Raw genomic sequence first — 25,964 nt, forward strand, 5'->3', positions numbered from 1 at the left:
TTGGCCCTGGGATCAGGTCCACAGCAGGGGGTCTCTGTTCCATTTCTCAGCTGCACCCAGATCTAAAGTGGATCAGAACAGTTCATAGCAACAGCCATCTATAGCAGGACCGTTAGAAGGGAGAACGGTTAAGCAGAGGCAGTGGAGGTAATAACAAGCCTCGCGTGGCCTTAGCGTGGCCACAGCTGCTCGTTTTCTCCCTCGCACGTTAGCCCAGTGCCCGCTGTATGCCACCCCGTGCTGGTGGCTGGGGAGTCCCCGGGGAACGGGTGTGGCCACAGCCCTCAGGCGGACGCTGTGGTCCAGGAGGCAGGGTAGCTGTGGACACACGGGCTGGCTGCAGAGCAAGGATGATGTGAACCCCAGGACGAAGGAATGGGAGGCTAGCCGGTGCCTGTGGGAGGAGGCGGCTCGGGTGGCTGGGGGAGCCTCGCCAAGGCCCCTTGGAGCCAAGTAACCGAGGCCAGGACCTTCCAGGAGAAGCTGGCAGCAGGTGCAGAGGCCCTAGGCGGGCAAGCTTGCTGGAAAGGGCAGCCAGGATGAGGTGGGGCCAGGGGGGCGACACTGAGGGCCACTGAGCATTCGGCTCCCTGCTGAGCCTCCTGGCAGTCGAGGCGAAAATAGTAACGGGGCGGCGGGGGGATTACACGGCAATTTCCAGATGGAAGCAAGGTGCCTGGTTCCATGGGGGCTTGGAGCGTGGGCAGCACAGAGCCATGTTTCAGTGGCAGGAGCCCAGCGCAAGGCCTTATTGTGGCCGCTGGCCCCCGGCCTCCACATCTCCTGTGGTTCCCCTTCATGGGAGGCCCAGCCTTGGGGCTCCTTGTCCTGTCTCGTCTCAGAGCCTCTGTCCCCCTGCACAGCGGGCAGCTTCTGGGGCCCGTCTGCAGCTGGACACGGGGTTGGATGAAGGTGACACCTGTTAGGCGAGTGCAGACGGCTTGGGTCCCCCCTGTGCCCCAGTCAGCACTCAGACGGGGCCTCGGGGCAGCTCTGGCCCAGAAGGGGAACGACCCCGGTGGGCTGCATGAGCACAGGCCCGGGTCGGTGCGTCCCCAGGGGAGGCCGGTAGGAGGGCCAGGGGGCTTTGAGGAGCAGCGTAGAGCCCACGCCTGCCCCCTAACACCACTTCTGCCCCTGCCCCGACCTAGGGGGCTGGCTCAGGCCAAGAGCGTCGCTGCTGGGTTCGCGAGGTCTAGAGTCAGCGGGACAGGAGGGGCCATGGATCATGCTCTGGCCTGTGCGGGGCCCCCACCCCCAGCCGAGCAGACCCGAGGGACCCAGAACCCAGATCTCGGGGGGCGCAGGAGAGAGGGCTCCCTGGAGCCCAGGCATGGGCCTCCGTCGGCCCTGAGCGCTCTCGGAGCTGTGCTCCAAACCCAGGAAACAGACGCTGCTGGCAGATGTGGAAGTGAGGTCATCCGTTTGGACGCGGTTCAGTGGCTCCAGGGCGAGAGAAAACACAGACGCTCCCTGGCTGCCTCCAGGCCCGGCCGGGCTCGCCCCGCCCCTCCGCTCCCGACTCCTCTCCTGAGGGGAGCCCCTCTGCCACCCCCCCTTTCTGGAGGGCTGGCACATCCGCGTCTGGGGGAGCTGGTGTCCCTCACGGCGACTGGGACCCACATGCACCCCCAGCAAGGCTCCGAGCCCTCCCCCCCCGCCCGCACCCCCCCCTCCCCCGGGGCTCCGGACAGCCGTCGCCTCCCCTTGGCTGAAGCCTGGTTCCCTCGGCATCTGCCTGGCTTTGTGCCCTGAGCTGGGGCTCCGTCTACTCTGCACAGACCTCGCCTCTCGAGGGCGCAGCCCTGCTGTTCACACGGAGGGGACTGGGGCTCTGACCCTGGGGTGTGAGCACCTCCTGCGGAGGACAGGGCCTTCCCCCCGCCACGGCAGGGGCTCGGTGGGCCAGCCCACTCCTCATCCTGGGTCTTGTTTGCTTTTGGAAAGTGGGCTCCAGCCTCACCCCAGAGCGAGGCATGGGGAGCGGCCCTCGGGACCGTTCTCAGGCCTGGGGCTGGCAGGCTCCGGAGGCGCACACACCTCGCGGTAGAGTCCCACCGCCCTGCCCACCTATGGCGTGGGCCCGCCATCAGCCTCCCGGAGGGCGCCCTGGGGTCTGGAGGCCTGCAGGGGTGTGTTGGGTCTCTTCTCTGAGGCTCAGTTTCCCCATCTGTACAGGAGTGGGTGTGGGGTCCCCACAAGCTGTCCACTCTCCCAGGAGTGCAGTGGAGTGTCCAACACCTCCTCCGCCCCGTGCTGAGGGTCTGTCTCACCTGTGCCCGCCGCTGGCCCGTGAGGCCGGTCTGACAGGCCCGAGGGGCCACGGGTCCAGGCTTCTCAGAGTCAGTCTGCGGATGAGGGCCCAGGCCCGCGGCCAGTGCTCAGTGCTCAGGGCCGACGCGGGTCTCGCGCTGGTCTCTTAGCCTGCCCCCGCCACAGTCTCCTTGTCTCCCGAGGGGCGGCCTGCAACCTCCTGCAGCAGCTCCAAGTTTCATTAAACTGCACAGCCCCGGTGCCCAGGGCAAAGGCTGCTGCGGACAGAGAAGTCTGGGAAACCACCTCCCTTGAAAGGCTCTGAGGAGTCCTGCAGGGAGCACCTGCTGTAACCACAGCTCACCGCTCCTCTGCCTCCCTGGGTCTAGGAGCCTGTGGCACAGCCCCCGGCGGGTTCCTGGGTCTAGGAGCCTGTGGGCACAGCCCCCGGCGGGTTCCTGGGTCTAGGAGCCTGTGGGCACAGCCCCCGGCGGGTTCCTGGGTCTAGGAGCCTGTGGGCACGGCGCCCGGCGGGTTCCTGGGTCTGGGAGCCCTGTGGGCACGGTCTGCCCTCCAGGCCAGGCCGGGCCATCCTCACACTCCTCTCCATCACCCGCAGGTGGAGATGCTAGAACGGAAGTATGGGGGCCGCCTCGTGACCCGGCATGCGGCCCGCACCATCCAGACAGCCTTCCGCCAGTACCAGATGAACAAGAACTTCGAGCGGCTGCGCAGCTCCATGTCTGAGAAGCGCCTGTCCCGCCGCATCGTGTTGTCCAACATGCGGGTGCAGCTGTCCTTCGAGGGGCCTGAGAAGGCACACAGCTCCTTCTTCGAGGGCAAGCAGGTCTCGGTGACCGATGGGGACTCCCCGCTGGGCTCCCTGGGGCCGGCCGAGTGCGGGGACCTGGGCCCGCCGCCCCCGCCCGCCCTGCAGGCCCCTGCACCCGCCAGCGACTTTGCTGACGCCATCACGGAGCTGGAGGACGCCTTCTCGCGGCAGGTGAAGTCGCTGGCCGAGTCCATTGATGACGCGCTGAACTGCCGCAGCCTGCACGCCGTGGAGGGGGCGCCCACGCCTGCCTCCGAGCCCTCGTCGGGCCTGCACAGTGCGGCCGAGCAGCGCCGGCTGGACGAGATGACCGCCTCGTACAGCGACGTCACCCTGTACATCGACGAGGACGAGCTGTCGCCGCCGCTGCCTGCGGCACAGGCTGGGTGCCGGCCGTCCAGCGGCGAGTCGGACCTGCGGCTGCGGGCCGGAGCCGCCGCCCAGGACTACTGGGCGCTGGCCCACAAGGACGACAAGGGGGACACGGACACCAGCTGCCGGAGCACGCCGTCGCTGGAGCCGCGGGCGCGCGTGGAGCACCTGCCCCTGCTCACCATCGAGCCGCCCAGTGACAGCTCCGCCGACCTCAGCGACCGCTCTGACCGCAGCTCGCTCAAGAGGCAGAGCGCCTACGAGCGCGGCCTGGGCGGGCCACAGGGCAGCCCCAAGCACGGCCCCCACGGGCCCCCCAGGGGCCTCCCCCGGGAGGAGCCGGAGCCGCGGGCCCGGCCGCCGCGGCCCCTGGACGCCCACCTGGCCATCAACGGCTCAGCCAACCGGCAGAGCAAGTCCGAGTCGGACTACTCCGACGGCGACAATGACAGTCTCAACAGCACGTCCAACTCCAACGACACCATCAACTGCAGCTCGGAGTCGTCGTCCCGCGACAGCCTGCGCGAGCAGACGCTCAGCAAGCAGACCTACCACAAGGAGACACGCAACAGCTGGGACTCGCCCGCCTTCAGCAACGACGTCATCCGCAAGCGGCTCTACCGCATTGGCCTCAACCTCTTCAACAAGTGAGCGCCTGGCGCCGCGGGGCCGGGGTCGTTGGGCTCCGGGTGGCGGGCAACCTCTTCAACAAGTGAGCGCCTGGCGCCGCAGGGCCGGGGTCGTCGGGCCCCGGGTGGCGGGCAACCTCTTCAACAAGTGAGCGCCTGGCGCCGCGGGGCCGGGGGTCGCCGGGCCCCTGAGGGGGGCGTCCCTGGCCCTAGATCGGCTGAGGACCGCGCATCCCGGAGCCATCGTGGGCACCCAGGGAGCCCTCGAGACTCTTGTCTGCCCCCAGGCTGCGGCCGGAACACTGCGTGAGCAGGGAGGCTGTCCTGTACTCTGTCCCTGGAGCCCGCCTGCCTGCTCTGGGCCCCGCCAGTCCCAAGGCGTCTCAGACCCTCCTGGGGGAGGCTGGGGGGACTTGGGGGCCCCCGAGCTCCCCTCATCCCCGGCAGGCGTCGTGTCCTGACCCGGAAGTCCCAGCCGGGTGGATAGGTGGGGGCCAGAAGAGCTGCCTGCCTGGACCAAGCACCTTGGTCTCTGGACTCTTCCTGGCGCTGCCGGCCCTCTGCCGTGGGCCACATACCAGCCTCCCTTCGCATGTCTGGATGCGTGACTCTGGTCCTCACACTTCCTCTCTGTGTGTCCCCCGTGGGTGCGACCCCCGCAGCGGCCTCATCTGTGTGAGTCACGGGGTGTGAGCTGGAGATGAGCCCGTGTGGAAGGAGCTCAGAGAGTGCCGGGCCCAGAGTCCAGCCCGTTCCTCCCTGCCGTCCCCTTGGCCCCTGCGGACATCCCCTGGGCGTGGGCCACGCACACTGTCCTGTTCTCACGCTGCCACGCAGTTCACTGCTGGTGGCTGGACCCAGGGACGTCCAGTGGCTGTTCGTTGAAGTAGAGCCTGCAGCTGGACATGGGGACCCGTTTCCCCACATCCTGGACGGCACTCAGCCTTGTCTCCCACCCTAGTCCAAGCGTAGAGATGGTGTCTCCTGTTTCACTTTGGATTTGCCTGCCTGCTGCTTAGGTGGAGTATCCGTATTTGTGTCTTTTGGCTGTTTTGGTTTTTCCTTCTACAGGATGCCTGTTCTTATTTTTTGCCTATTTTTCTGTTATTTCTCTTTTTGATTTCCTTAATTCATTTCAGTTTAGTTCAGTTGCTCAGTCATGTCTGACTCTTTGCAACCCCACGGACTGCAGCACGCCAGGCCTCCCTGTCCATCACCAACTCCCAAAGTTTACTCAAACTCATGTCCATTGAGTCCATGATGCCATCCAACCATCTCATCCTCTGTTGTCCCCTTCTCTCCCCTTCAATCTTTCCCAGCATCAGAGTCTTTTCAAATGAGTCAGCTCTTTGCATCAGGTATCCAAAGAATCGGAATGTCAGTTTCAGCATCAGTCCTTCCAATGAACACCCAGGACTGATCTCCTTTAGGATGGACTGGTGGGATCTCCTTGCAGTCCAAGGGACTCTCAAGAGTCTTCTCCAACACCACAGTTGAAAAGCATCAATTCTTCAGTGCTCAGCTTTCTTCACAGTCCAAATCTCACATCCATACGTGACCACTGGAAAAACCATAGCTTTGACTAGACGGACCTTTATTGGCAAAGTAACGTCTCTGCTTTTTGATATGCTGTCCAGGTTGGTTTGATTTCCTAGTGGCTCTTTATATGTGGTGGATGCTGACTCTTTGGAATTACAGAAATGTCTTCCTGTCACTGGCTGCCCGTTTGGTAAACTTCTAAAGTGGAATCCACACACTATAAGATCTGTCCTTGTGAAGTGTCTAGTTCAGTGGTTTTTAAGTATACATCTTTTAACTTTGTTTATGCTTTGCTCGTTTAACAGAAGTTACCAGTTCTTTTTTACATTTTTTCTTATTGAGATGTGGTTGACACATAACCTAGCTGCAAGCACACACAGGATGATTCCCCGTCTGTCTGTATACATGGTCCGTTTATCGGCGTTCCCTTTGGGTGCTGCTTTGTTTTTTTATGTTTTAAGAGACCCCACCCCAGGTCATCACGTTGGTTCACAATATTTTCTCAGGACTGTCGTGGTTTTGTTTTATATCCTTTGGTACGTCTGCCTGATGTTTGGTTTGGAGAGTGGTACCCGGTGAGGAGTGGAGCTTTTATTATCGGTGGAAGTTAGCTGGTCGTTCGCAGACAGTTTATTGAGTCGTCTGTCCTTTCTCTGTTGACTTGAAGTCCCGCGTGAGTCCTCCGGAGCGGGGCCTGTGCTGGGATCCTGTCGCTTCCTTGGCAGATACTCACGGAACACCTCGTGCAGGCCGGCCCTGTGCGGGGGCCTGGCCGCGTCTGTGAACAGGATCAAAGATCCTCGTGAGGCTCCCTCCACACTCGTGGTCGGGGGCTCTGTTTTTTCCTGTGCCCACATCAGGCTTTGGGTTTTACATGCTTTCTTAGGGCAGAAAACCCTCTTTTGTCCTTTTAAACAGCGGTCTTGGCTCTTGTTGGCAGTTACTCGTCCACACTGATCGTGGAATCAGCTCGTTAAGACTGTGGAAACCCCTGGAGGACTTTTCACTGCAGCCCCTGTGACTGGGGGGCCTCAGCCCTTTACAGGTCGAGGGGCAGAGGTGAGGCCGGGCCTCAGGCGCTGTTTTAGTTCAGATTGCTGGTGGCCACAGTCCGTGCAGCTGCCCGCTGGGCCCAGTGCAGGGGCTCAGCGGCCAGTCCCAGGACGGGCCCGCAGCTGCAGAGCGCGCTGTCGGAGGTGCGGCCTCGCCCACAGGGAGGTGGTGTCACCCGTCCGCGCATCAGCACCTGTGGCCGGGCGGGAACGGGGACCCTGGGTCACCCCTTCTGCACCAGGACCCAGCAGGTCACTCCCTGCCAAGCTCGGGCACAAGGCTGGGGCGTGTGGCCAGCCGGGGTACAGATAGCGGGGTCCCCTCGCAGCCGGAGGCCGGCCCACACGTAGAAACACGAAGTGAGCAGGGCCTGCCATCAGCACGCGGCCGCAGGGAGCCCCGGCTCTGACCGCCACGCCCCAGAGTGCCCCTCGGGCTCCAGGCCCGTCCAAGGCTCCTGCTCTCCTGCCCTATTTCTTCTGATCACGGGCACCTTTCCGTGAGGTCGGCCAAGCCGGCACCAGGCCCCGAGGTCCGGTCCGAGGGAGCGGCCTGCTGGCTCACTGCCTGGGTCCCTGGCCGCAGCGGGAGCCAGCTCTGGGCCTCCGTGTCCTCTGGTGTCTTGGAGGTTTGTCGTAATCCCTCAGGTGCTCACCTGCTGTGCACCAAATTCCAGGCGCCGCCCGTGTTAACACACCCGTCCCACAAGGGTGGTCCTGGCCCTGGGAGGCCACGCGGCTCACGTCAGGCGCCTGGGCAGCGGGGGTGGTGTGGGGGCTGAGCTGGCGTGGGGGTCCTCGGGGTGCCAGCCATCCAGCCTGTCCTCGGGCGGCCAATGCGTGCTTGGTGGGGCCGCTGTGTGCGCCCCTCACTGGCCCAGGCTGGGCGCGGGGCCTGGACAGTCCTGGTGCCCCGGGTGGTGGACTCAGGCTGGGAAAGGACCAAGTGCCATGGAGGCGGAGGCGGGCAGGGGCAGACGCGCCCAGCTGAGCCTGTCTCTCGTCCGCCAGGAAGCCCGAGAAGGGCGTCCAGTACCTCATCGAGCGCGGCTTCGTGCCCGACACACCGGTGGGGGTGGCCCACTTCCTGCTGCAGCGCAAGGGCCTGAGCCGGCAGATGATCGGCGAGTTCCTGGGCAACCGACAGAAGCAGTTCAACCGCGACGTGCTCGAGTGAGTGGCCCCTCCCCTGACGCATGCGGCCCCACGCACCTCCAGTCGGGCGGGGGTCCCGCCACCTCTCCCCTGACGCATGCAGCCCCGGGCACCTCCACTGGGGCGGGGGTCCCGCCACCTCTCCCCCAGATGCACGGAGACCCCGGGCACCTCCAGCCCCGTCCAGCAGGGCCGGCCCCAGCCCTGGTCCCGCGGCCTCCGTGCTGCCATCCTGGGTGCGGCGCCGGCAGCCAGCCGAGCTTGGGCCCTGTCCTCCTCCCTCTCCTGCTGGGAGATGGGCTGATGGTCCACCAGGCTAGCGGCCCCAGACCCCGCAGAAGAAGGGGTTTCTGGTCCCTGGGAACTGCTGGCAGCTTTGAGAAGGCTTGCCTGCATGTGCCTGCACCGCCCCCCGCCGCCCTCCCCGACTGTCCTGAGAGAAACGGCTCCATGTCTGGGGCCCGTGGTTGCTGGGTGGGCGCTGTTCCAGGCCCTGTCCCCACTTCACCCTCAGGGGGTGTTGGGGGTCCATAGCCCCCTCCACAGACGAGAAGCCAGAGCCAGCAGTAGATGGCTCAGAGCGGGTGTCCTTGGCCGGGACCTGGGGCATGGCTCCAGGCCTGCCGTGGGCACGGTGCCCACCCAGGCCCTGCACAGGATGGATGACCCAGCTGGTGGGCCAGGCACAGGGTCAAAGCACACACACAGCTTTGCACTCGGTGACACGCCGACACCCTGGAGAGGCAGCCTGTGCCCCCAGGCTGCTCCCCCCACAGCCCCTCTGCTCCAGCGCCCCCCACCATAGTGTGGTTGTTGCCCCTCTCCTTTGAAACCAGGGAGGGCCCGTCCAAGGAGAGCTGATTAGCTACCCCGTGAGTGGGGCCCAAGATGACCGTCCAGCCCAGCTCCTGGCCTGCGGCCGGCCCTTAGCCCACCCCCCACCCCCACTCCTCCAAGCCGCTGCTGGTCCGTAGGAAATCCGGGCATTGTTCTCCTTAGATTAGAAAATAGCGGCGGCCTCAGGAAGTAGCGAGACCCCCTCCCCTGCCCCCAGGCATCCTCCTCGAATACTGGTCAGCAGACTTCCCTGTGGGGCCCCACCTGCCCCTTGCCCCGATGGCTGAGAGTGCTCGGAGCATCACCTCAGTGGACGGGGTCCCTGGGAGTGGACACTGGGACCTCTGCAGCCCCCCTGGGTGGTTGCTCGAGGGTCCCTGGTGCAGACCCAGTTTCTCTACTCAGGTCCCAGTCAGGCTGGGGCAGGGCCGTGGCCAGAGTCCCCTGCCCCCCGCGGCCTCCCCATCTCTGCCCTCCTTGCGGGTCAGCGGGTGGGAATGGCACCGCCCCTCTGGACGCCCCTTGGAAATGCCTAGGAGAGCCTCCCTCCGGGCCTCCCTGCTCCGAGCCCTTGGCCCCCAGCGGGAGGGGGCAGGGTCGCTGACCCGCCACGGGCTCTCATTCCAGCTGCGTGGTGGACGAGATGGACTTCTCCGCCATGGAGCTGGACGAGGCCCTGAGGAAGTTCCAGGCACACATCCGGGTGCAGGGAGAGGCGCAGAAGGTGGAGCGGCTGATCGAGGCCTTCAGGTGCGGGCCGGGCCGGCGGGGAAGGGGCCCCACTCAGAGGCCGGGGCCCCGAGGGCAGAATCCCCCTTCAGGGGCAGGGGGCCCCTTCTGGGTGCCAGGCACCGTGCGGCCCAGTGCTGGAGCTGGGGCCTCGGATGCTGGCTCCCGAATCCATCAGCATCGTTGCAGGGCAGACTCTCAGAGACACAGAGAGCCTGGTTCTGATACACACGCCCCGTGCCGGCTGTGTGACCTTGTGCTGGTTACTTAACCTCTCTGTGCTTCAGTCCTCACCGGCAGAGGGGGATGATGACGGCACCTACCCTGGGGTGGTTGGGCAGGTAAACCACTCGGGATGTGTGGGCGCGTTTAGCCCAGCGCCTGGCACCCCAGAGAGCCTGTGATCGAGGCTAGCTGTCCCTGCAGCCCTCCTGCACACTGGGACTGTGCACATTGCATGTAGGGGCTCCGGGCCCCATGCTGGGTGTGGGAGACCCAGCCCCCTGGTCTCTGCATGGGTGGTGGGGCCGCAGAAGAAGAGACCCCAGGCCCTGGGAGGGGAGCATTCAGACACTTCCATCCAGGAGGGCTTCCTGGAAAGGGCAGCTCTTGACAGGGAAGAGAAAATTGAAGCCCACGTTGTCTAAGCTCTGATGGCTGCAGCCTGCGAGCTCAAATTGCCATGCTCCTCTTGATTCCTCTTCTCCATCCCTGCCCCAACCACCCAGCCCTCCACAAGGGCGCCAGTGGAGGGGGCTTTGGGAAGGCGTGTGGGCGTATTGGAGGCCGTGTGTTAGTGAGGCTGTTAGTTCAGCTGCCACAGCAAAGGCGCCGCAGCAGCAGGGGCTGAAACCAGCCGGAGCTGGGCCGCCCTCTGAACTGCAGCCCTAGGCTCCTGTCACCTGAGGGCCCCGGGGCGGGTCCATCCCCACTCTGGCGGGGCAGAGGGCACACCATGCCTTTAGGGCACAGCCTCCCAGCAGCCAGCACTCTGAGGGGGCCCGAACAGCCGCCATCCAGCTGGGGGGCAGAGGGGACTTGACTCCCATGGCAAGCAGATGGGCAGATGGTCAGGGCCAGCTCTGCTAGTTGGGAGTCCTCGCCATGTACCTGATGCAGACACAGAGGCTCTGAGACGAGTGACCAGCCTCGGGTGTTTGGGACCACTGGGGGGCGAGGGGTGGGCTGGCCTCCTGCCCTGGCTGAAGTCCCCCCCGCCCCACCCCAGCCAGCGGTACTGTATCTGCAACCCCGGGGTGGTGCGGCAGTTCCGGAACCCCGACACCATCTTCATCCTGGCCTTCGCCATCATCCTGCTCAACACCGACATGTACAGCCCCAACGTCAAGCCCGAGCGCAAGATGAAGCTGGAGGACTTCGTCAAGAACCTCCGTGGTGAGCCGCCCTGGCCTCGCCAGCGCAGGGTGGGGGTGGCCCGTCCCGAGGGCGATGTGAGGCCTGGTCTCAGAACGACTGCAGGGTTTGGGCCCAGGCCCGTTGCAGGGCCAGAGGGCGGAGGGACCACAGGCCGGGTGCTCCCGGGGCCTCTGAGCATGCCCCTCCCTAGCCTCTGGTCTGGCCTCCACGGTGGCCCCGTGGCCCTGTTGCCCATGGGAAAGCTGGCTGTGAGCTGTGTGCTCCTGGTGACCCAGGAGCTTCAGGGGCTCCGGTTCCTCCTCTGGTTTAGCGCCTCAGCCATGGGACTGGGGCCTCTGCTGTGTGTGAAACGAGCCCAGAGGGCGGAGGCTCGAGGAAAACAGGGCTGCCGGGACACACACCTGCCGGCCTGCCACCCTCACATCCGTGACCTCGCAGTTCGTGCACCTGTTTGCTCCACCATCCCAGGACAACGGCGAGGAGTGGCTGTGTCTCCCTAGTTCCCAGGGTGGGAGCCGAGCACCCCAGAACCAGGAGAGCAAGCTGCTTGGCTCTGTCTCAGGAGCCTGGGCCCTTCCCACTGATGACCTCTTGTCTTCAAGCCAGGGACCCCAGGGTTTCTGCCCCACCTTCCTTGAGCTTCGAAGGTTCAGAGGAGGGGGGGCCCACCCGAGGTCACGCAGCAAGTGAGAGTCGGAGGAGGCAGGAGTTCCAAGGCCAGGCCAGCGCTTCTGCATGAAGTGCATGCCCAGCTCGTTCGTCTTAGGGGAGGGTGCCCCCACCCCAGCACACACACTGGACATGCCTTTTCTCTGGAATCGCTCAGCTGCCCAGCAGGACCAGCAGCCAGTGGCTCTGGGAGTCCAGGGAGAGGCAGGAGGGGAGCCTGGACACCTGGCAAGCAGTGTTTTGCTTTTACTGATATTTGTCTTTGAATTTCTTTTTGTAAGTATGTGTGTGTGTACACAGGTTTACTTTTTCACGCGTTTCGGTTCTGGCTGTGCTGGGTCTTTGCTGCTCTGCGTGGGCGTGCTCTGGCTGCAGTGCATGGGCTCCTCATCGTGGTGGCCTCGCTGTGGCCGCTCACGGGCTGTAGGCACATGGGCCTCCGCAGTTGCGGCTCACAGGCTCTAGAGCCTGGACTCAGGAGTTGGGGTACACGGGCTTTGCTGCTCAGCAGCACATGGCATCTTCCAGGACTAGGGATCGAACCTGTGTCTCCTACATGAGCAGACGGATTCTTATCCATTGCACCACCAGGAAAGTTCCTTATGTTTATATTTTGCGTGGGTCCTATCGTCACATGGTTTAGAAGCCAGAGAGTCACATGACCCAGCAGTCACCCTGCTTGGAATTTACCTGAATGAGTCAGAAACCCCCCTCTGCACAGAAACCCACGATTCACAGTTGCCCAAACCAGAAAGCCCCAAGCTGCCCTTCAGTAGGTGCACGAGCCCTGGTCCATCCCGACTGTGGACTGTTACTCAGAGCTGCAAAAAATGAACTGCCGAGTCTGGAAAAGATGCAGAGGACCCTTAAGTGAACACTGCCAAGAGAAAGCGGCGCTTCTGCAAAGCCTGCACGTGGTCCGGCTCCAGCCACGCCACGTCCTGCGGGGGCGAGGCTGCGGAGACAGGGCTCCGGTGGTGGGCGGGGGGCGGCAGGGGTGCAGAGGGGAGCCCAGAGGGTGTTCAGGGCGGGAGAAAGTCTCTGTGTGGTGGTGTCACAGTGAACACGAGTCACTGCACGTTTGTCCAGACCCACGGGATGGACACCGCCACGCGGGAACTCGCGCGTGACCTGTGGCCTCTGGCGACTGGGGCACGTCCAAGTAGGTTTCTCCAGTTGTAGCAAACACACCGCTCTGGTGGGGCTGCTGACTGTGGGGGAGCTGGGATGTGCTTTCCGCTTAATTTTGCTATGAACTGGAAACTGTCCGAAAAGACCCAGAAAGGGCAGAAGGTCCGCCGCGGGGCCCCTCCCAGCCCCAGAGGTCGTGTGTCGGCACTGAGTCCCGCTGTGCCTCCAGAGCTTCCCCGAGAGGCGGACACGCGCAGTTGGCTTCCCCGCTTCCACTCGGCACCTCGCTCTTGGGTTGAGGCCCAGCCGTAAACCTAAGGGCCTTTGCCGCGTCTGCTCACCTCGATTCTGCGGACACAGTCCTCACTGCCCTGGCATCCCCACAAGGACTGCTCGGACAGTCCCCCACCAGGCACACGGGTTTGTTCCCTTCTCCTGCAATCTGGAGGCAGAACCGAGATGCGTATCGCGCCCCAGGGGCCAGACCCTCGAAGGCACTCAGTGCACCTGAGGTGCGTGGCATCAGGCTGGGGACAGGCGGGTCCGAACAGCCCCCAGAGGGCCGAGCCGTCCCACTGCCGCACGCCACCCCAGGAGCCTGCGGACCGAGGCCTGGGGCTCGCATCTCTCCTGAGCTGGGCTGGGTTTTTCTGGCACCACTTCCAGGGCCGTGTAGCAGAAAAGGCTTGAGAGTGTCATCAGAGCGACCAGGGTTCGAGTCCCAGAAATGGGACAGCAGCCACTCAGACCCACTGAGCTGTCCAAGAGGGTGGAGGCTAGAGCTGCCCTTGTCCCTGTGAGGTCGCTGCGCTCTGGGGGCCCTGTGTCGTGGGGGAGGGCTCCTGGCTCAGAGAGGCTCGGTGTCAGGCTGACAAGGGGCCAGATGAGGACGTGGGCCCGCCCCCCAGCGCTGCGGCCGGGATCGAGCGAGGCAGTGTTTACAGAGCCGCCCGAGCGTGGCTGGAAGGCCCCTCCTCGCTAAGCGGGGGCAGAGCTGGCCTGGCGCTGGAGCTGCGGTTCCGTCACGGGGGAGCCGCCCAGCAGCTGTGGGCCAGATGCGGTGCCTTGAGTGAGCCGGCCACTGTCCCCTCCCAGGCGTGGACGACGGGGAGGACATCCCGCGCGAGCTGCTTGTCGGGATCTACGAGCGCATCCGGAGGCGGGAGCTGAAGACCAGCGAGGACCACGTGTCGCAGGTGCAGAAGGTGGAGAAGCTCATCGTGGGCAAGAAGCCGGTAGGTGGCCTCGCGCCCGCCACGGGGCAGCACCACCCGGCACCCAGGAGCCCCCGCCCTGTGACCCCGGACCAGTCCCCGATGCCGCTGGAGCCTGGTTCCTCCAGTCAGGACTGGTGAATTACACCACCTTTAGGGCCGTCTAAGCGGCTTCCCTCTGGGTCCCTCAAGAAGAGAGCCTGAGGCCTTGCTTGCGCCAGCGGCCCGGACTGTGCAGGGGCTCCCTGGTGCCCTGGGCTCCCCTCGAGCCCGCTAGGGGCGCTGGGGAGGTGCCACGGGAGAGGTGTCCCGCGGGGTCTCCACCAGGGCCCGGAGCGTGTGTGGGGCATTAACCTCTTTCGTCGTTTGTTCACTGTTTTCCCCCTAGATCGGATCCCTGCACCACGGGCTCGGCTGTGTGAGTGCCCTCCACTTCCCCTTCCGTGGTCCCCGCAAGCCCCCAGCCCCCGGCCCCCCAGACCCACCACTCTGGCTGCACGAGTCACTGTCCATAGCGATGAGAAATTTGCTTGTCACAATTCTCCCCACCTCGGATCTCGGCGGCCCTACGGGGAGGGCTGTGCTGTCAGGCCCAAAGCAGATGGTCTCCGTGTATCTCGTCTGGGCCTGGTCGAGCTTGTCCCCAGGCCCCGAGACCCTGCGCCTGAACTGATGGTCTTGGGGTGGCGTTGAGGCCTCCCGCCCTCCCCCTGCCCACCTGGCCCGGGTCTGCCTCCCCAGTCCCTTCTGCTGGCCGCCAGGTCAGGGCCCAGGACCCCCGTGACTCGTGTGACCCGGCCCCCCGGCCTCCCCCCGGCCCCACTCTCTGCCGTCCTGTCTCCCGCCCCTCACGGCGTCAGGCTGGGCCCACGTTCCCCTCCCGTGCCCTGCGGCTAGCCGAACTCAGCCCTGGAGAGCTGTGCGTGCGGAGGGCGGGGATCACCCCCTTGGGGTGGCGACCACTGGCTCGGGTCCCCACACGGCTCCCCAGACTCGGACGCCGGGGCTGAGATTCTTCAGGACGGAGGGCCCGGGGTCTGGGGGGCTCAGGCCGTACGTGACAGGCTCTTCGGAGGCTCCCCTGGGCACCTGGGCCCCACACCCTGCTCTCAGCGCTGGGAAGGCAGTCTCCCTGGAGCAGGGCCCGGGGCGGGCGGCGGGCGTCCCCAGCCGGGGTGCAGGCTGACGTGGCCCCTCCACACAGGTGCTGTCGCTGCCGCACCGCCGGCTCGTCTGCTACTGCCGACTCTTCGAGGTTCCAGACCCGAACAAGCCCCAGAAGCTTGGGCTGCACCAGCGCGAAATCTTCCTGTTCAACGACCTCCTGGTGGTACGTGGGCCCATGGGTGCGGGGCTGGGTGCGCAGACCCCCGGCGCCTTGGGCCGTCTCCTCCAGGATGGAGCGTTTGGCCTCCGCAGCTCCTGTCCCGGCCCCTCGGCCTCTGGGGAGCCTCTTCCTGACGCTGCTAGCAGAGGCCTCGCGGCTCCCTGAGCTGGGGCAGGCGGGTGTGGTGCCACCCCGTTGGCCTGAGTCTCAGCCCCAGGACTGGAGGGCTGGACGCGGCAGAGAGGGGCTCCCCAAGAGGACGGTTAGCTCTTGCCCCCAAAACAGGCAGCCTGGGGGTGAAGATGGTCCTGCAGCCGCCTTCTGCCCCAGGACCCCCAGCCCCTGTCCCCGCCCGATGAAGGAGCAGCCGCTGAGCTCAGGCCCCCGAGCCTGGAGTCCAGACACGCGGCTTCCAGTCCTTTAAGAGCCCCTGACCTTGAGCAAGTCGCTGCAGCCCTCTGGGCCTGGTGTCCTCCGCTGTTCGACTCATCCGTCAGCGGGTTTTGCTGGGCTTGCGTGGGGCCTGCAGGCATGAGTGTCCCTCCTACCGGCCCTTCGCTGCCCTAGGAGCCTGCTGGCCTCAGAGCTGCGGGGCGGCGGGGGAGGGGGAGGGGTCCTCACACAGGAGAACACAGCCCCGGGGGCTGCGAGAACCGATTCCCCGGGGTGCCCCCGCAGTGCGGGCCTGGGGCTCAGCCTCTGTGTCTGCCTGCCCCCAGGTCACCAAGATCTTCCAGAAGAAGAAGAACTCAGTGACGTACAGCTTCCGGCAGTCCTTCTCCCTGTACGGCATGCAGGTCCTGCTCTTCGAAAACCAGTGTAAGTGGGTCCCAGCGCCTGGCGTTCGGGTTCCCTCTTTTATCAACAGAGGGCCGGTTGCAGGCTCAGAGTAACCAGGGAGCATTTCATATCATCAGACGTGGGGCTGCTCACGTTGACTTTCGCCGTTAACTTCTTGCAGGGGATAAGATGTTTACATCTAGGGCAGAGTGAAAGTGAAAGACAGTGAAAGTGAAGTCGCTCAGTCGTGTCCGACTCTTTGCGACCCCGTGGCCTGTAGCCCACCAGGCTCCTCCTTCTCCAGGCGAGAGCACTGGAGTGGGTGAAAGACATCCAGCAAAACGGCCCTGGTGACGTGTGGGTTTCACCAGTCGGGCGAGGGTCGTGCCTGAGGGGCTGCCGAGGTTCCCATCAGGGCCCCGGGTCCACATGCTCTGGCCTTGGCGGCCGTGTGGCCTGGCTGTTTGACATCTCGGGCCATCGCACGCCCCCAGGCTGGAAGGCTGCCCCCGCCTTGCTTTCCCCCAGGGAGCCTGGTGCCACATGCTCTGTTGTGTCCAGCAGGCCCCCCAGGGAAGGGGTGGGGATGGCAGGGACCCCCTGGGAACAGCCCGACTAGACGAGGTCCTCAGGCGGAGGGTCACCTCAGGCACCCGGGTCTCACACAGGCAGCTCCTGGTCAGTCCCAGCCCACTCACGTTAGACTCGGCTTGAACTTCGTTTTCTGTTTTATTGAACTGGTTCTGAGATCGTCACGCAGGGCTCAGCTGTCCTTGGCTTCTCCTGAAAGCTACGTTTGGGTGCATGAGGCCCGTGTCCTCACACGGTGGACAGGCTCTCCAAGCTGCTCAGTCTCCCCTGGCCCACTTCCCGATTTTAGGAAACCTGCTCAGGCCTCTAAGCGTTGGAGCTCGCGGCCCTGAAGCAGGTCTGAGCTGTGATGGGATTGTCCTCTGGGCCGAGAACTGTTGCATGCTGGGCGATGGGTGCTTGATTCCCACTGATGAGAGAGGGGGCACCAGGACCCCACAGCCCCGAGAGCTTGGAGGCGGCCCCGGGCAGGAAGGAGTGGGCGATGCTGTTGGCCGTGGGGCACCCACAGTGTCCCCCGAGGGAGCTGGGCGGGGTAGGCACAGAGGCCAGGCAGGAGAGAGCAGGGTCCCCCGAGGTGACCAGACAGGTGAGTGGGAACACGGCCTCCGTCTCCTCCCAGACTCAGCACCCGGCCAGCCTCATGTCCCAGGCAGAGTGACCGAGGACCCTGATGTTCAGGGTCCAGGCTGCAGGCCCGTCCGGTGAGGAGGACCAGGGCCGGGCCCTGCCTCCACTCAGCCAGATCTGAGCCCGGCTTGAAAACGGAGCAGTGTGGATCCCGGTCGGGAGCCCGGGGGCTGTCTGGTGGTCCCCGCGGCCTGCACCGTGGGGCCCGTCCTCCTCGTGGGGGGCGCGTCTGGGGAGCCCCATGGAACGCCAGGCCCGAGGGGAGGTGGGGAGCCCGCGCACAGGCCCGTGCTCTCACTTCCCCTGCAGACTACCCCAACGGCATCCGGCTCACGTCCGCTGTCCCAGGGGCCGACATCAAAGTGCTGATCAACTTCAACGCTCCCAACCCTCAAGACCGCAAGAAGTTCACCGACGACCTGCGGGAGTCCATCGCGGAGGTGCAGGAGATGGAGAAGCACAGGATAGAGGGTAGGTCAAGGTCGTGGCCACTGGGGGGTGGCGGGGGAGGCGGGTGGGCACTGCCTCCCGTCTGCGGCAGTGCAGGAGATGGAGAAGCACAGGATAGAGAGTAGGTCAAGGTCGTGGCTGCCGGGTGGGGCGGGCGGTGGGCGGCGCAGGCACTCCCTCCCGTCTGCGGCCGAGACTGTGGGCAGACGCCGGGGTGCCACCATGACTCTGGAGCCTCGGCCCCTCTGGCTTCCCACAGCCACGTGCCCAGACAGCACCCACCGACCACCCCTCCCCCCGCCACCCAGACCACAGGAGGAGCATGGGAGTGGGGGGATTGCGGGGGTGGGCAGGGGTCTCCAGGTGAGAGCCTGTCCTGCCCAGGGAACCACATCACAGGCCCCAAGGAGGCTGCGGCGTTCCTGGTCCCCCCGCCCCTCCATGTCCGGAGCCCTGGAGCTGAGCTCTCTGCACCGGAGCGTGGCCAGCATTGGTGTCCTCTGGGCCCGAGCACCGGGTGGACTCAGGGCTGAGGCCATCCCCGGCTCCCCTGAAAGCTGGCGATGCCCACCCCCGCCACCGCTCGGCTCTGAGCCTCGTTCCTGCAGTGTTCACGTTCCGGGGGACACAGGAGCGGCCCCTGCTCCCCAGCCTCCATCCACGGCCAGGCCGGGCTACCCTGGCTCCACTCTAGACCCAGGAATTCAGTCTTCCCCCAAGTCGCTGAGCTCCCTGCAGGCCTCGGTGCTCTGGCATCTGCAGCCTCCCTGCAGGGTCTCCCTCGGTTGCCGGGGGGGAGGGGGGGGGGTCACTCCAGTTCCTCCCCAGATGACCTCACCCCTCCATCTCCCCGCCAACCCTGGAGGTGGCGGCTTGGCCTGTGCCGCCCAGAGCACACCCCTCCCCCCAGACCCCCTTTGCTCAGCGTCGCCCTCCTGGGGGTTGCCCGGCCCCGCTGCCGCCCCCCACCTGCCCTGGGCCAGGGCCCTGCTGCTCACTGCCCGGTGCTCTGTCGCAGCGGAGCTGGAGAAGCAGAAGGGCGTCGTGCGGCCCAGCATGTCCCAGTGCCCCAGCCTCAAGAAGGAGCCGGGCGCCGGGACGCTGAGCCGGGCCTGCCTGGACGACAGCTATGCCGGAGGCGAGGGGCTCAAGCGCAGTGCCCTCAGCAGCTCCCTGCGCGACCTCTCGGAAGCGGGTAAGAGCCAGGCCGGACCACCCCCTGCCCAGCACACATGGAGGGGCTCCGCCGCGCGCAGCACATCGGCCAGGGGGGTGGGGGGCACCGCAGCGGAGGGGCTCGGACTGAGCTGGTCTGGGTGGCCGCCCGCAAGCCACCACAGCATCTGAGCAGGCAGGGAGGGTGTCCCCCGGAGGCCCCAGGGAACGGTCACAGGCAGGACAGCTGGGCGGGTACCCCGTCTCCCCCGCTTTTTATTTGCCCTTCCGTTTTCTGAGCCCAGCTCTCGCACAGGGAAAGCTAGGCCCCGTCGCTCTGCGCTGCCTGTGCCCGCGCTTCACACTGACGAGGGCAGGGGGGTGATGCCCGCTGTGCCGTGTCCGGGGCCCCATCGTTGCCCGCAGTCCCAGGGCCTGCTCTCCCGGCAGAGGTCCCCTTCCTAGGAACTCCGGGCCTCCGTCCAGCCCAGAGGCGACAGAGGAGAAAGCCTTGGCGGGAGCGTCTTTCAGTGTTGTTTCCTCGTTTCTGTGCGTGTGTGGTTTGCCGCCAGCCTTGTAACCTGCAAGCCACCCGGGTCTCCCGGGCTGGGGGCTGTGCTTGGAGCATCAGGGGGCGCCGGGCGGTGGCGGGGGCGGGGAGCCTGCTGCCCCAGCCTGCTTTGCCTGCCAGTGCTGTCAGGGAGGCCATAGGCACGAGGCGTGTCTGGCCAGGCAGCTCCTCCCCGGAAGAGGCTGGCTCAGCGTGGAGCGGAGGCAGCCAGGCACGTGGACATGTGGCCATCCCAATGCTGTAGGCTCCTGGGACCCTCGACTTGCACCCTGGTCCCAGGAGCCCGATATGACCCAGGTTTGCTGTGGGGAGACCCTCTTGGGGTGAGATCAGCCCCCTCCCCGTTCCCCAGGGCCCAGCGGCCCCTCTACCACCAGGCGCTCGCCCAGCCCAGCCCAGCGGCCTCAAGCATCACTGCGTGGCCAACTCTGGGCCCCCAGAGAGAGCTGCTCGAGGCTGCATCCCATCCCTACCCGCCCACACCCAGCAGCGCTTCGTCCCTTCAGCATGTTCGTTTCTCAGAAGTTTTCCCCTTTTTTCTTTATTTTTGAGTTGGATTTTTTTCCTTTGCTTCTGTCTTATCATTTTTGAATTTTCTTTCCATCATGAAAACGCGAAGTGCATGGCCAGCGTGAGAGTCAAGCAGGGCTTCTCAACCCGGCTCTGCTGACTTTTGGGGCCGGACCATCCCTGCCGTGGGGTTGCTCTGTGCAGGACGCCTCTGCCCACTAGATGCCAATAGCATCCCAGTCACGACAATCGGGAACCTCCCTCCAGATTGCCGGGTGCCCTCGGCAGGGAGAGGGCAGAGTCTGGCTGACAGCGTGGCCATGGTTGAGAACCACTGTTTTCCCATGGCTCATGACACCCAGCTAGACGTAACCAAATTGCTCTGGGGCCCTGCAGGCTGGGGCCCGGGGCCCGGGTTTGGGTTTGTGCAGTGGGGCCGCCTCGGGCCTCTAGGGGCCCCGTCCAGCCCCCCTGGGTAGGAGCGGCCTCAGCGCAGCTGGCCAATTACTCTGGCTGCTGACAGTCAGGCATCCGCTCTCTGTAGACGGAGCCGTGTGCCGGGCACGTGGCTGTGTGAGGGGCCAAGCTCTGAGCTCTGGCTGGTTTCTGTCGGGGATTCTCAGCCAAGAAGGACTGCAGGGGGCCAGAGTCCTTGGACCCTACGCTGAAGAGGGTCCCCAGGAAGATGCCGCCTGCTCTTGATGGTGGGAGGTGAGGTTCGGCGGGTGTTTCAGTCGCCGCCTGGGACAGGCGCCCCCGCGACCTCCACAGGAAGACAGGCCAGCGTCAGCCACCTCCTGGCAGAGGCCACAGGCGTGCACCCTTTGCTGGACGGGGTCAGGGAGAATCGCTTCGAGGCAGTGATGTCTCCGCCTGCGTGCCCGGCCAAGAGGGACTTGCAGGGGATGGCCCAGGTGGAGGGCCAGTGACGCCCAGCGACGGGCTCGTCCTTGCCCCCAGAGCGGCTGCCCCAGACCTGCGACCACCCGGCCGTCCAAGAGCCAGGACCCCAGGGACGGGGCCTCAGACCGCAGTGGACCTCGGGGGCCCGGGAGGCAGGCATGGTTTGACTGCCCAGAAGGACCCAGGCAGCCGGCTTGTGCGAGCTGCGAGGCCTCGTCCAGTTTCCATCCCTGTGGTCTCCCTTCCGCCTCCGCCGGGCCCTGCTCGTTCCGGGGCGCCAGAGCTGTGCCAGCCCACAATCAAGGACCCCAAGGGCCTCCAGGCAGAGCCTCGCTGGGCCCACGCACCAGGCCGATTTGGGGACTTTGGCTCCAGCTCTAGGCCGAGTCACCCCTGTGGGCCTCGTTCCCCGGCTGCAGTGGGGACAAGCGCTGCCCCCAGGGTCTGTGAGCGTCGCTGCCCGCAAAGTGTTGGTGGGGCGCCTGGCCCAGCATGCCAACTGTGCCACCCTCACCATTGAGAGGACCACAGCCTGAAACCTGGGGCGGGGCCCTGCCGGCCTGCTGGCCCGCCCTGAGAAGCCAGCAGGCTGTGAAGAGCCACGCCAGCTGTCCATCCAGATGCGGCTTCCGAGCTGGCCGTGGCCAGGCTGACCAGGCCTGCTCTGGCCTTCAAGAGGCACCAGCTAGGATGGGGCGCTCCCTGAGGCTCGCGCAGGGTTCCAAGATGGGGGCCCCAGGGCTGCGCTGTCCCGGCCTGTCCCCCTCCATCAGTAGACGGGGTGTGTGTGTGCACACGCCTGCATGTGGCCCCCAGGGGGCAGGTGCCCACGGGCGTGCCCGGGACTGGAGTGCAGACACGCGCAGGGACATCCCGCAGCTCCTGTTGACCTGCAAAGTCCAAGAGATGAGTTCTAAGAAACTCAGATTCCCTCCTGGACATCCGAGTAAGAGCCCTCCTGAGTCTTGGCCCACGCTGGGCAGGAGGGGTTCTGTTTAGCTCCAGGGGGCAGCCTTTGATGCCCCCACACCAAGCCTGGGCCTGGCCCAGTCCTGGTGGGAGAAGCAGGCTGGCAGAGGGCAGAGCAGGACACCAAGGCGGAGAGTCAGCAGGGTGCCAGGGGGGCCATCCCTCCCTCTGCAGGGCCCCCCTCTGGCGGCTGGGGACTCTGTTTCCGCCCCATGCCCCTGTGCTGCTGTGTTGAGACAAAGCAGGAAGGGGAGGTCGACCCTCGTCTCACACCAGCTGAAAGGCGAGGAGGGACAGGTCACCTTCAGCTGGGGACGAGGGCCGCGTCCACGCAGTTGTCCGTGGTCCTCAGCACCGCATCCACTGTGTGGCCCAGTCCTGTGGGCTCTGGGGCCGGGACGCGGCACCACCTTCAGGGGACTCCAGGCTCCCAGCTGGACTCAAGTTTGGGGGTCAGCAGGTGAAGACCCAGGCCCTGGATACCCCCCTCAGCCTGCTGTTGGGGGCAGGTGCATCTGCCACCGTTTCAACCCAAAGGGTCCAGACACACCCTGTCTACCCAACGCAGGTCGGGGCGTGAGCCACACCACGGTACAAGGCCGCCCCTTCCGTCTCCCGGGCACCTGGGCTGGTCCAGCTCGGAGGCAGCACGGCCAAGGTCTCCCACCTCACATGGACAGGTGGATGTGGTGTAAACCGCTCGCCGTGGGAACGAAGTCACTCAGTCCATTGGCCAGAGCTTCCATCTCCTCCTGGCGTGGACAGAGGACACCTGTCCCGCGCTGCGGGGCTTGTGGAAGCCGGAAGAACGTCTGGAGTCCCTTCTCTGCTCCCAAGAGCTGGCTGGAGGCTGGACCCGGCCAAGCCCTCAAGCTGTGGCACCATTGTCCCCAACAGCCTCGGTGTCCTGCAGGAACCCCCGGAGAAGTCGTCTGGAGGACCCCGTGGAGGGTGGGGCGGGCTCTGGGCCTCCAGAACCAAGAGGAAGACTCAGCCTCCTCGGACACAGCCAACGAAGATCGCATGCCTGCCCCGTGCCATGTGCGGGGCACTCAGAGGCGTTGTCAGTGAGGGCTCATGGCCCGGAAGGCGTGTGGCCTCCCAAGGGGCTGGCGGCCACAGCGGGGAGAGCTGGTCTGCGGGCCCGTCCATGCCCCCGGCCAGACACTGCACAAAGCAAACACGGCCCCAGGGAGAGGGGACCTGGAGCTCATCTCCTGAGAGTCCCCTCGCCCTGCAGGCAGCAGCGTGCGTGCGTGTGCGCGTATGTGTGACATACGCCCGTGAAATCCACCGAAGGGCAGTGCAGGATCACGTGTGGCTCGTTGCAGCTGCTGGAGGAGCTGAGGGTTCCCGCCCCACCCTCCCCGGCACCCACCCCACAGGCTTCCGGTCCACGAGATGGGGATAAAGTTGGGCTGATTGGAAAAGATTTTTTTTTTTTGGTCTTTTTGTCTTTCTTTTTTTTTTTTTGCTTTTTAAGAACCGCGTTGTCTTTTTAAGTCGTCAGCGCCCTGCCCCCGGCTCCGCCGGGCCGTGGGTGGCAGCGCAGGCCCGTGTCGCGTCTAACCTCTGGTATTGCATGTTCTGGGCAGGGAAGCGAGGGCGTCGCAGCAGTGCGGGATCGCTAGAGAGCAATGTGGAAGTAAGTAGGAGCCCGTCCGGCTGGCTGTCGTGTGTCGCCTCCCGTCCTCAGTTTTTGCCTCGTCTTTTTTTTTTTTTTTTTTTTTTTTTTGCTCCTCCTTCCCTCCTCCACAGAGGCCAGATCCACCCCGCCTGCCTGGCACGTGCATGCCGCCCGCCTAGACGCGCCCGCGCCCCTCACCGCTTGTGGGGGCTGGAACGGTGGGGGCGGGTCCGGGTCTGTATGTCACGGTTTAGTCTCCGCTTAACCCGCGCCCCGCGGCCCTGAGCATGGTTAACACCCCGGCTCCCCGCACTCCCCGCGGCCCCGCCCCCTCGCTGTCGGCCCCGCCCTCTCGGGCTTCCACGCTCGGCCATCCCCATCGCTTCTCCTTCCTGGAGGTTCGATTGCTGTGTGTCTGCAGTCAGGGCGCCTCGGAATTGCTCAGCCAGCTCGGGGGCGGAGAGCCGGGAGAGAGAGGAGTTCAGTGTGGATTTCATGAGGTTCCATTCATCCTCCAGCCATCTCGACATTCCTGTTCTCATCTCCGCTCAGCTTACAGGCCTCTCTGTCTCCTCTCTTCCCGCGTTTGGTTGGCGTGAGGTAGTTAGGTAGCCGCAGTGAGACGCCTAGGCGGTGCCCACCCGCAGGGGGAAGCTCCCCCAGCCCCTCCTGCGGCCCTCAGCACCCCTCCCCCGCCCCAGGCAGAGCACACGCCCTCGGACACTGAGGACCCAGGAGAGCTCAGAGCAGGGTGTGGGCGGGGGCGAGCCCCTCTCCGCCCCGCCCCGCACACGCCGCTCACAGACACCCGCAGACACACGGTTCTGATCTGTAGGCGCGGGCCACCCCCCAGGCAGGGTGCTCGGCAGGACTGCGTTACCCCCACGCGTCTCTCCCCCAAGGCCCACTCGTGGGCCGCCACCTCCCCAGCTGACCTGCACGGCAGTGTCCGGAGGTGGCCCCCGAGTCCAGCCTCCCGCGGCCTGACCTCTGCGGCCAGCACGTTGAACTAAGGCTTAGCAGTCACTGGGGGAGACATTTTAACCTTCTTTTTTTCTGAGAAGCATTCTGCCGCAAGTGCGCTAAGCTCTTTTAATTTTGGTTTCTATGAATTTCCTTTTTAGGGGTCCATCATTAGCAGCCCTCACATGCGCCGGAGAGCTACATCAACACGAGACTGCCCATCTCGCCCACACCAGGCCACGCCCAACTCCTCCTCCCTCCTGGGCTCCCTGTTTGGGAGTAAGAGAGGGAAGCCCCCTCCCCAGGCCCACCTGCCCCCAGCCCCGGCCCCGCCGCGCCCCGCGACCGGCCACCCCCAGGGGCCTGTGGAGGGCCCCCTTGCGGGCCCAGTGCATGGGCACCACGGCCAGTACTGCTGCCTGCAGCAGAACCCGCCCCCCTACCACCACCACCACCACCACCACCCCCCACCGCACATCCAGCACGCACACCAGCACCACCACGGCCCCCACGGGGGGCACCCTGCATACGGGGCCCACGCGCACGGCCACCCGCCGCTGCCCGCGGGCCACGCGGGCCACGCGGCGCACCACCACGGGCAGCCGCCCGCCCCGCCGCCCCCCACCAGCAGCAAGGCCAAGCCCAGCGGCATCAGCACAATTGTATAGACCGCCGGGGTGGGGTCCCGGACCCCCGGAACACGTGCACACCACACAGGCGCGCCCAGGGCCGCGGCCCAACCAGACCCAGGCACCTCCTGTTTGTACCTCCCCTCCGCCCCCGGCCTGGACGGAGCCCCCGCGCCCCGGGGCTCAAGTCACAGGGAACACAGCCCCCGGTTTGAGTTGGCAGGGGCGCCCCTCGGCCCGAGAGGTGGGCCTTGGCCACCGACGGTGCCGCCGGCCGGGCAGACGTTGAACCGAGTCCCGGCCCCGATCCCCACCCAGCTCCCAGCTCCCTGCCCCCTCACTGTACCTGGGGGGAACCGAGTCCCGGCCCGATCCCCACCCAGCTCCCAGCTCCCTGCCCCCTCACTGTACCTGGGGGGAACCGAGTCCCGGCCCGATCCCCACCCAGCTCCCAGCTCCCTGCCCCCTCACTGTACCTGGGGGGAACCGAGTCCCGGCCCGATCCCCACCCAGCTCCCAGCTCCCTGCCCCCTCACTGTACCTGGGGGGAACCGAGTCCCGGCCCCGATCCCCACCCAGCTCCCAGTTCTCTGCCCCCTCACTGTACCTGGGGGTGATGACCCAGCCTAGGAAAAGAAGAGATGACACAAAAGACCAGAGGCAGAACCAAACACACAACCCAAAACTTGCTGCATTATTGCTCTTTTATTGACAATGGGCAAAAGCTAAGTAGACCTGATATGGTTGATGAAAATACGTAAGTAAACTTTATATAATATAAATATATAAATATATAAATACATATATACATATATATATATATACTGTATAGGTAGTGTTTGTGTGTGAAAGGCAAGCGTTTCAGTCCACAGAATTAGCAATAGAGACTTTACAAGGAGCCCCACTTACCTGATAGGAAGACAGAACCTTAGACAAACGTGTGAGAGATTAGACCAAAAATTTAAACGCTAGGGACAAACTCAGATACTTCCATATTTTCGTAAGAAGAGATGCCCCACCCCCAGGACTGGCTGAAATCTTTACGCGATCACTACTAACCGTGCCAAGTA

The 25,964-nt window shown here is 65.0% G+C and overlaps 1 protein-coding gene across 1 annotated transcript in view; it reads left to right on the forward strand.

The window, feature by feature from the left end:
* The window catches only part of IQSEC1 (IQ motif and Sec7 domain ArfGEF 1), a 48,508-nt gene extending 23,434 nt beyond the window's left edge, over positions 1 to 25,074 (forward strand). The window contains 12 exon segments of the mRNA XM_070360123.1: positions 2,873 to 4,104; positions 7,689 to 7,850; positions 9,297 to 9,419; positions 10,627 to 10,793; positions 13,671 to 13,810; positions 14,178 to 14,207; positions 14,994 to 15,119; positions 15,836 to 15,935; positions 17,427 to 17,588; positions 18,586 to 18,762; positions 23,271 to 23,320; positions 24,427 to 25,074. Of these exon segments, the coding sequence (XP_070216224.1) occupies positions 2,873 to 4,104; positions 7,689 to 7,850; positions 9,297 to 9,419; positions 10,627 to 10,793; positions 13,671 to 13,810; positions 14,178 to 14,207; positions 14,994 to 15,119; positions 15,836 to 15,935; positions 17,427 to 17,588; positions 18,586 to 18,762; positions 23,271 to 23,320; positions 24,427 to 24,933 (2,976 nt within the window). The 3' untranslated portion in view covers positions 24,934 to 25,074.
* The last annotated feature ends 890 nt before the right edge of the window (positions 25,075 to 25,964 follow it).

This window comes from Bos mutus, chromosome 22 (genome assembly GCF_027580195.1).
Source record: "Bos mutus isolate GX-2022 chromosome 22, NWIPB_WYAK_1.1, whole genome shotgun sequence".
NCBI lineage: Eukaryota > Metazoa > Chordata > Mammalia > Artiodactyla > Bovidae > Bos > Bos mutus.